Source organism: Argentina silus (assembly GCF_951799395.1).
Source record: "Argentina silus genome assembly, chromosome: X".
Classification (NCBI taxonomy): domain Eukaryota; kingdom Metazoa; phylum Chordata; class Actinopteri; order Argentiniformes; family Argentinidae; genus Argentina; species Argentina silus.
The window spans coordinates 41,473,429-41,483,428 of record NC_139653.1 but is presented as its reverse complement, the minus strand read 5'-3'; the positions used below and the strand labels follow the sequence as shown (position 1 = coordinate 41,483,428).

Sequence of the window (10,000 nt, the reverse complement as noted above, 5' to 3'; positions counted from 1 at the left end):
CGTCATTACAGAGGCAACAGAAATCCTGCAGTACATTACCAGTGAGTGTGTGTGTGTGCACATTTACAGGTGAGTGTGTGTGTGTACATTTACAGGTGAGTGTGTGTGTACATTTACAGGTGAGTGTGTGTGTGTACTGTATGAGTGCATGACTTATTCATTAGAACGTCAATATCACATTTTGCTCAAAACAAGAAGAAACACAATTAATAAACATACATACATGTTGCATCACATAATCATACAGAAAAGCATCAGGCAATGCATTTTAAAAGTTATATTTTGATACTGGTGATAACCATAAAAGCCATAAAATAACAATTTAGGCCTACTTTACAAATAATACAATGACATTCTTACCCAGCATGAGAGGGTACAGCTGTCTATAAACATAGCACAGTAGAGATTGTCCATAACAGGAAGAGAAACAATATCAAAAGTTGCATTTTAAGCAGGAAAAAACATTTCTTAAAACATTTGTGATACAAAGTTGTGTTGATTGGGACAGTACCGTACCTGAGCCATAGCACTAGCGTGAGCTGCTACCCTCTGACCTCTGACCTCTTGGAGCTACCCGCTCAGGTTGTCTCTTTCTCTCAGCACAAGATCACAACATCAACCTGTGTTACATCATCATACAGCACAGTCAGAGTCAGGTTACATCTGTCTGCCACAGAGACACAGAGATGTGTAAAACTCTTCTGCTTTGGCAATACTGACATATATTTCATAGCAATAAAGCTCTTTGAATTGATTTGGAGGCACAGGGTGGATAAAGAGAAGCTAGATCTCCCTCTGTCACATCAACAGATCTTCTCAAGAAATCTCCCCTTCGCAGCCCTGCTCAGCTGAACCCTTCAATACCATCAATAGAACACGTCTGTAGCTACAGTATTTCTTATTAGTTTTTATTTTATATAACCCTTATTTTACAAGGTGAATTGACTGAGAACTTATTCCCATTTGCAACAACAACCTGGGGAATAGTTGCAGAGGAGAACTTTATAGTACTACTAAATAACTGCAAATGTTCCATTCTAGAACTAAACAAGGTTCTTCTTTATCCCTTCTTCTTTTAGTCCCTCTGATCCCTATGATCCCTCCTATCAGCCAATGATGGCCCACTATATCACTGATCACCAGTCATGAGTGTGTGTGTGTGTGTGTGTCTGTGTGTGTGTGTGTGTGTGTGTGTGTGCGTGTTTGTGCATGCGTGCCTGTGTGTGTGTGTGTGTGTGTGTGTGTGTGTGTGTGTGTGTGTGTGTGTGTGTGTGTGTGTGTGCGTGTGTATGGTGTGTGTGTGTGTGTGGTCCAGGCCAAGTCACACAGTCACAGTCACACACTCTGGGCCGAGATGCTGCATTGGTGTAAAATGATAAGGGGGGATTATAGGGAGAGAGAGAGAGAGAGAGGGAAAGAGAGAGAGAGGAGGGGGGTGGCTCATCAGGCAGAAGTCACCTTCAGTCAGGAGATTAGGAGTGTGGCAGTGTGCAGGGTTCACCCTTGTGTCTGCCGTGCCAGAAGCAGCCATCATCTCCCATACCCCCCCCCCCTCCCTTCCACAATCAAACCTCAAACACCATCTATTATTATCCCTGAGATGTCCCCCCCTCCCCGTACAGCCCTCCCTCCCCCTGCCTGTCTGCTGAAGCCTCACAAAACCCCACTTTCCTCTCCTCTACTCGTCCTCTGGGAGGAGGAGAAAACTATCCATCATTGAGAACACCCTGGGAGATTCAAAGCCTCCTGCTGTGCATTCAACATTTATTTATCCAGAGACAGAGACAGGGACAGGAGAAGAGAGGTCTGCTTTAGCAACACCAACCACAATCCCTGCACTCTTAGCTCCTTTCTCATAGCTCCAACCCCCTAGACACTCCCTAGCTCCTACCTCCTAGCCCCTACCCCCTAGACACTCCCTAGCTCCTACCTCCTAGACACTCCCTAGCTCCTACCTCCTAGCCCCTATCCCCTAGACACCATCTAGTTTCTATCTCCGAGCCCCTATCCAGTTCACACAGATCTGGAAGAATAACTAATAGGAATATGTAGTAGTTGCTCAACTATGCCCTCTGATAGATCAGTTGCAATGTTACCATATTACTGAAACCTATCCATTTTCCACAGATCTACACAGGTGCTAGGGTGTAGGGGATATAGGAGGTTGTTTCTGGACTGGGCCGAGCCACAGTGTCCTTGAAGACAACTACCCACCCTTGCTGCAGCTAATCTTCCCTGAGTGGTAGAGGGGGGTGGATGCCTCGGCATCACACAGGAGGACATTATGGTACTGACAGGCCCTCAGTGTGTGTGTGTGTGTGTGTGTGTGTGTGTGTGTGTGTGTGTGTGTGCGTGTGCGCGTGTGCGTGTGTGTGTGCGTGTGTGCGTCTGTGTGTAATGGACACCATGTTGTTACAGATGGCGGCACCTCAACAACATGTTGACACGAGTAACTCAGTGCTAGGGGAAGTAGTACTGATGTAGCTCACATAGTATCTGACGTAGTACTGATGTAGATGACGATAACCATGGATAAACCACCCACCCATCAATAGGCTGGGTGATGTTTCTTTCTTTAGTCAGAAGCCATACACTTACTTGAACTGTCAGATAAAAGACTGTGTTCATTTAGAAACTAGCTGATGGAGCTATAAGCTCACTTAAACTGTCCAATAAAGGGATGTGCTCCATTAGAAACTAGCTGACAGTGCTATAGTATGATCTCACTTGAGCTGTCTGATAAATAAAGTGTGTGTTTCTTTAGTTATTCTATTCATGTCGATTCTATCTGACCAAGTTGTTACTGGTAGAAAGAATGTGCTCTCAAAAAACCTACCTGGATAAATAAGGGTAATACATACTGTAAATAAATAAATACAATAGGCTGAGAGCAATGCACTCACCTAAACTGGCTGATGATATATAATCCAATATAATCCAACATATTATATATAATCGTAATATGTAATAATATAATAATATGTGGTTTTGGAACGAGGGGACCGGACCTCCCCAGAGTGCCGTGTACATAGCGGTTTGTAGCTATAGTCTTCAGGCGAGGTGACGGATGTCCTCAGAGGATGGTGGAGGAATAAATTACAGCCTAAGAGAGAACACCGTCTCAGCAGGAGGCTAACTCACTCTCACTGGGGCTCAAAATGAGTTTACGTCTGGCTGGCATTTTCTCATTTAGCCACGCGCCACAGGGAGGCGTTCATCATTTAACCTGCTTATCAGGTGAGTATGCCCCCTGGTTACGCAGAGTAGATGCCCCCTGGTTACGCAGAGTAGATGCCCCCTGGTTACGCAGAGTAGATGCTCTTACAGGCAGCGCGTAGGGAAGCATGACTTTGAGAAAAGGGTGACTTTAAGAGTTTGGAGATGGAGTCCTACAGTATAAAGGAGCTGGGACGGTTACAATGCTATAATAATAGATATATACATATATATACATATATATATATATATATATATATATATATATATATATATATATATATATATATATATATATATATATATATATATATATATATATATATATACACACACACACATATATATATACATACATATACATATATAAAATATATATATATATAATATATATATATATAGCGTCTATGAACTTACTGCCTATATGACATGCTTGTGTTACTGTATATAAGGACTGATGGTTTTAACCAGGGTTGGGGTCAATTCCTTTTCAAACGCTGTCAATTTAGGAGGTGAACTGAAATTCCAATTCAAAAATATAAAAAAAAATTAACTGGAATTTCAATTCAGGTCTTGAATTCACAGAAATTAAAAGGGACAAGCTAGTGATAATACCCTTTAAACAGGGTAGTGAATACTCTTCTCTCTCTGGCTAACTAGAGTATCAGCCCAACACAGTTTGACATATACACCAAAGGTTTACCTGACCGTAGTGTTCTACTTAGAATGTGAATAGGAATGTTATTCTTATGGAACGTCTAGTTCAATATTTCCAGTGGAGCCGCTTCCGTTAACCAATCACAACTGATTAGGAGGTTACACTGAGTTGTTTCCTTCCATCCTGCCAAACAGAAACATGCATAGCTAGCAGGAGGAGAAACTAATCCGAAACCCCTCCGCTCTCGGTTGAGTGAACTCGGCACTGGTGTCGCCATTACAGCTTGCTCGTCTGAAAAGGCCTTTACTCACACAGAGCTTTGAGCTTTACTGTGGTGGGTGAGCCGTGGTGGGACTCTTATTGAGCTGAGACGCTTACAGAGCTGTAATAATTCAACAAGAGACCTCTTCACTCTCACATTCAGTAGCTGTGACTTTCAGATTGGGGGATCAGTGACTCTACTAGAACTGAAACTGTTATTGAGTCATAACACGTAGGGCTGTGTGACTATATTATGTATAAAAAGAGTAAAGTAATATGTCAGTGAAACCACAGACACATATGTCTATTATAACTCCTAGCTGGGTTTGCTATGACTCTCCACGAGGGAACTGTCTCTCCCCATCCACCCAATGCGCTTCCATTGACAGTGCTTCATACAAATATATATTTATATATGCATATATACGTATATAATATATAAAGACTCATTTTACACATAGCATCTCAACAGTTCTATATCCCCAGTCCAAAACATTGACAGAAACAGCCTACTCTAAATGACACACTCTGATATTACTTCTATCTTCGGCCTGATTATATTAAACTGTAAAAAATCTTGCAGGACCAGATTACTGTCACTATGAGGTCTAACTGGATTATAGAGAAGAGAATTTTAAGCTTCTTATCCAACTTAACAGAACCAGACCCATGTCTTTGTTAACAGAACTAGACCCCAACCTCACATCCCCATCACCAAGTCATCATGGAGGAGAGGTCCATTTTCCATTTTTATTATTATGTTTTCTCTCTGTAAAGCACATTGATTGATTGATTGATTGATTGATCGATTGACTTACTAACTGACTAACTGACTGACTGACTGACTGACTGACTGACTGACTGATTGATTGATTGATTGATTGATTGATTGACGATACACAGCCAGTGTCCTCTGCCCTGACCAGCCTGGAGAACTAAACAGAAAAATGTTCTGTCCAAAATTCTGAAATATATATATAAATATAAATAGGTGTACAGTATTTTCCAACTACCGATGACTTGGTGAGGAGGGTATAAAAGACTTAAGCAAAGACACTAAATAGGCACTAAATACGCTATACTCAGAGCGTGCGAGAGAGCATGCCCATGTAATAGTCTATATACACAGTCTAAGAGCAGTCCTCCCAGCCCACATGGGGCGCCAGCCAGTCCTGATCCTGTTCCTGGGCATGTTGAAGCGTCTGCATGTAGTCAGATGAATGAGAAGTCTTTCTCCCTCTCTCAAGATGGAAGGATGCGTGTTGCTGTGCAGGGTCAGCCTGTTGTCCATCTCTCTTTCTCTCTCTCTTTCTCTCCCTCTCTCTTTCTCCCTCTATCCCCCTGGGCGGCAGGTAGGCAGCGGTGCGGGCTTGTGAGAGGCGGTAGTGAGAGTGTGTTGCTTGGAGAAGGACGTGTGGTGGAGGAGGTGAAGGTGGATGGAGGGATGAGTCTTGTGATGGCTTGGTTGACTGCAGGTCTGTGGTCCGTGCGTACTGGTCCTGTGTTAGCTCCCAGTAGAGGGCGCTACAGTCACAATCATAACTTCACAGAGAGGCGGTAGGTAGGTAGGTAGGTAGGTAGGTAGGTAGGTAGGTAGGTAGGTAGGCGGTAGGGTAGGGGGGAGGAGGGCAGCCAGTGAAAGGCCACATCTCTGCTATCTTTATTGCATAATGTACAAAATCTTAGTTTGTGTAACATTCCTAATAATGTATGGCTCTGCAACTCCGTCTCTGGCCCTGTCTCAGCTTGGCAGGCTAGAATATGTGGAGGCAGAGTTGCCCTTTTCTCTCTCTCTCTTATTTCAGCTGACACACACTGAACTAGAGACAACAAGTCAGACTCTTTCTTCCTCTCTCTCCCCCTCCCTCTCTCTCTCTACCTCAATCTTTCTCTGTCTCCTCCCACCTCCTCTATCCCTCTCTCCCTCCCTTTTCCCCTATCTACCCCTCTCTCTCTCTCTCTCCCCTCCCTATCCCTCTATCCCCTCTCTCTCTCTCTCCGCTCTCTCTCTCCAGACAGCTCAGAGCTGAGGTATTTACAGCCCTTTGAAGGATGAGACAAGAGAAAGAGCAAACGTCTTTAATATCCTTACCACTCCTCTCCTCCTCCTCCTCCTCCTCTCTTCCTCTCTCTCAGCTGGTTGCATTTGCAGTCTGTGCACATTTGAGATAAACTGACTGGCTGGCAGCATCGGAGGCAGAAAGCCCTGACTGTGCCCTGCAGTCTACTCATGGACACTACGGCTTTGACAGCCCAGGCCTCTACCTCAGCACCTCTACATGACAACAACAACAACCCTGTATACAGGACAGACAGGACCTTTACACACTACAGGGCCGACCCAAACCATAGTGTGCTTGCTCAGATATGTTATTTTCCTTGCACAATGTCCTTTCCAGCACTGTCACAGTAACAATGTGTAACCAGGCAGCACAGCTCGGCTCAGTTCTGTAGTGTGGATTACGGTAATAGCGACACACACACATACAGAGAGCACAGAGTCTTACCTCGTCGGACCAGGTACGGTTTAGTGTAGTCCCAGCTCTCGTTGTCATTCCTGATGACATTTAGACGAGTTGGCTACAACAGGGAAACAACAGGCTGATCATCTGGATAAAGAAACATCTGTATATATATAAATGAAAAAGGGTCTATGCTACAAAGAAACATCTGTACAGAATACTGTAAGTGTGCATGATAATGAGTATACAGTTAGTGTGTGTGGTGGATACACGTTTGTAAGTCCGTGTGGTGGGTGTGTGTGTACTGAAGAATGAAGTTGAAACATGAGTGTGCGTGTGTATGGGGGTGAGTCTGTGGGTGTGTGTGTGTGTGTGTGTTTGACTCTTACCCTTGCATATTCGATTTTCAGAGTGCAGCAGCCTGCGTAGATATCAGCTCCATTGAGAGCTGACTTGGCTTTCTGAGCACACTGGACAGAGTCAAACGTGGGGGACAGTTAAGGACTCAGGTTTACACTCTACACATTGGATAGACTCAGACCAACAGAGACGCCACCCCCACATACACATGCTCGCACACACGCACACGCACATACACACACACACACTTACACACTTACACACACACACACACACACACACACACACACAGACACACACACACACATACACATACACACACACACACACAGCACTGTCAGGATATTCCACCATGGCCTGGATGCCGTTGCGTTTGAAGATGACGATGCGCAGCACGCTGCCGATGGGGTTACAAACGGTGTAGAGCACATCCTGGGAGACAGAAGAAGAAGAAGAATAAGGAAAGAAAAAACTGAGAAGAACATAGGAGTGAACTCAAAGAAGGAGAAAACAAAAAGGTTCCAGTCAGGAAGGCTCTAGTCAGCTCTCTCTCACCATGGCTGCAGGGTAGAGATAAAAAGTCTAATTAACACTGCGTGTCTCTCTCTGACACCAACAGCACTGGAGTCTGTTCACACAGCTGCTACTGATGCTTCAACTGTTTCATGTTCCTGTGTGAGATTATAGGTGGGAATAATGAGATTAGAGTAGGATCACTGCGTGAGGTCTGTAATGTGGGATATTTGTGTTTTTGCTTGGTGGAACGTGTTATAAAGGAATCTGTAATAAGACTATACCCCAGCGGTTGCACTTGACATTAGGGTGTTCTTTATAAAGGGTTCATCAATTATTTTTAGCTAGTTCATAAACTATTGATTATTTATTTGTAAATCCTTTAGAAACCATGAACAAGCAACAAGTACCTTGTGGTCATGTAAAGAGTTACCAATTAGAGTATCCTCCTCTTCCTCTCTCTGGTCTGATCATAACTAGCTAATAAGACAGTGTGTGTATATACAGTCATTCTTTGAATTCTTGATGTTTTCTATTTTTGGTAGAACTGTAATTATGCTTTAATATACAGTTCAGTCTCCATATAACACAACATATTCAAAGAGAAAAGGAGACGTCAGTATCTACAAGGACAAACATGACTAAACAGATGACAACCACACACACACAAACACACACACATACTCTGACCAACACACACTGACCTTCATTCCCACTAGCAGGTGTTAACATGCCTCTGTATGTTACTCTATGTTCAACCACTGTTACAGTGCATGCCTCTCTTCTTGCTAGTAGGATACAATGACCTCATGTTTCCCTCTAATAGGACATTACTGCTTTCTCTGACTCAATAATAACACGCTTTAACTTGGTGTAGGCCTCCATTATCAGACAGTGTGTGTGTGTGTGTGTGCGTGTGTGTGTGTGTGTGTGTGTGTGTGCGTGTTTGTACTGTATGTGTGGTTCTGTGTGTGTGTGTGTGTGTGTGTGTTTGTACTGTATGTGTGGTTCTGTGTGTGTGTGTGTGTGTGTGTGTGTGTGTGTGTGTGTGTGTGTGTTTGTACTGTATGTGTGGTTCTGTGTGTGTGTGTGTGTGTGTGTGTGTGTGTGTGTGTGTGTTTGTACTGTATGTGTGGTTCTGTGTGTGTGTGTGTGTGTGTGTGTGTGTGTGTGTGTGTGTGTGTTTGTACTGTATGTGTGGTTCTGTGTGTGTGTCGGTGTACTTTCTCCTTGCTCAGCTGGAGTGAGACACAGAGGATCACAGCGATGCAGGATACATTCTCAGATATATTTGAGCCCCCTGATATTCTTATCACACCTATGATATCGGAACACATCTACTGGCGCTCAGCTAGGAGGCTTCTCTATCTGTTACACACACCTGGGGGGGAGGGGGGAGGCAGAAAAAGAAAGAAACCCCCCTCTGCTCCACAAGCGCAGGAGGAGGTAAACCTAGAAACAGCCACAGGAGGCTTTTAAGCAGTGCTTTCTAGATGTAGCCTTTCTATCCGCATCAGGAGGGAGACGGTGCTGTGTGTGTGTGCGTGTGTGGGGACGGGGGGGTTCTGAAAACCAATGTAGACACTCTCACTCTTCTCTGTAATATCGGTAAGCTTCATTTAGAAATAGCCCCCTACCTAGGCTATGGTCGTCTTTGAAAAGTCGTGTAGCCTATTGAATCAGCGCAATAGTTGCAGTTGGCACGCCACGTGCTGAGCTGCGGTGATAAACAGTTTACCAGCACGCAGCAGCTGGTAAAGGCTACCTTCAGCCTACTATACCTGTAAACAGGGCAGGATCAAGGATTGGAGAGAAATCTAAAAGTAATTAAAACAATTTCCACGGCATGATTGTCAGTGTGTTGTGGTTAATCTAGGCCTAGATTCACCCTAACATGCGTAAAGCTTTCTAAAATCCCCTTCAGGCCTAGTTGCTAGGCCTAGCTTTTTTATAATTCATTGCATACTACACAGCCTTCACTGATACTACACAGCCTTCACTGATACTACACAGCCTTCACTGCATACTACACAGCCTTCACTGATACTACACAGCCTTCACTGATACTACACAGCCTTCACTGATACTACACAGCCTTCACTGATACTACACAGCCTTCACTGATACTACACAGCCTTCACTGATACTACACAGCCTTCACTGCATACTACACAGCCTTCACTGATACTACACAGCCTTCACTGCATACTACACAGCCTTCACTGCATACTACACAGCCTTCACTGATACTACACAGCCTTCACTGATACTACACAGCCTTCACTGATACTACACAGCCTTCACTGATACTACACAGCCTTCACTGATACTACACAGCCTTCACTGATACTACACAGCCTTCACTGCATACTACACAGCCTTCACTGATACTACACAGCCTTCACTGATACTACACAGCCTTCACTGATACTACACAGCCTTCACTGATACTACACAGCCTTCACTGATACTACACAGCCTTCACTGATACTACACAGCCTTCACTGATACTACACAGCCTTCACTGATA

At 44.0% G+C, this 10,000-nt stretch overlaps 1 protein-coding gene across 1 annotated transcript in view; it reads right to left on the bottom strand.

Moving 5' to 3' along the window:
* Window positions 1-10,000, bottom strand: part of hnrnpll (heterogeneous nuclear ribonucleoprotein L like) — a 37,766-nt gene that overhangs the window by 6,497 nt on the left and 21,269 nt on the right. Inside the window, exons 4-6 of the mRNA XM_083695360.1 lie at window positions 7,304-7,389; window positions 6,987-7,083; window positions 6,643-6,715 (exon numbers count right to left, since the gene is read on the bottom strand). Of these exons, the coding sequence (XP_083551486.1) occupies window positions 6,643-6,715; window positions 6,987-7,083; window positions 7,304-7,389 (256 nt within the window). The remainder of the gene's footprint in view (window positions 1-6,642; window positions 6,716-6,986; window positions 7,084-7,303; window positions 7,390-10,000) is intronic.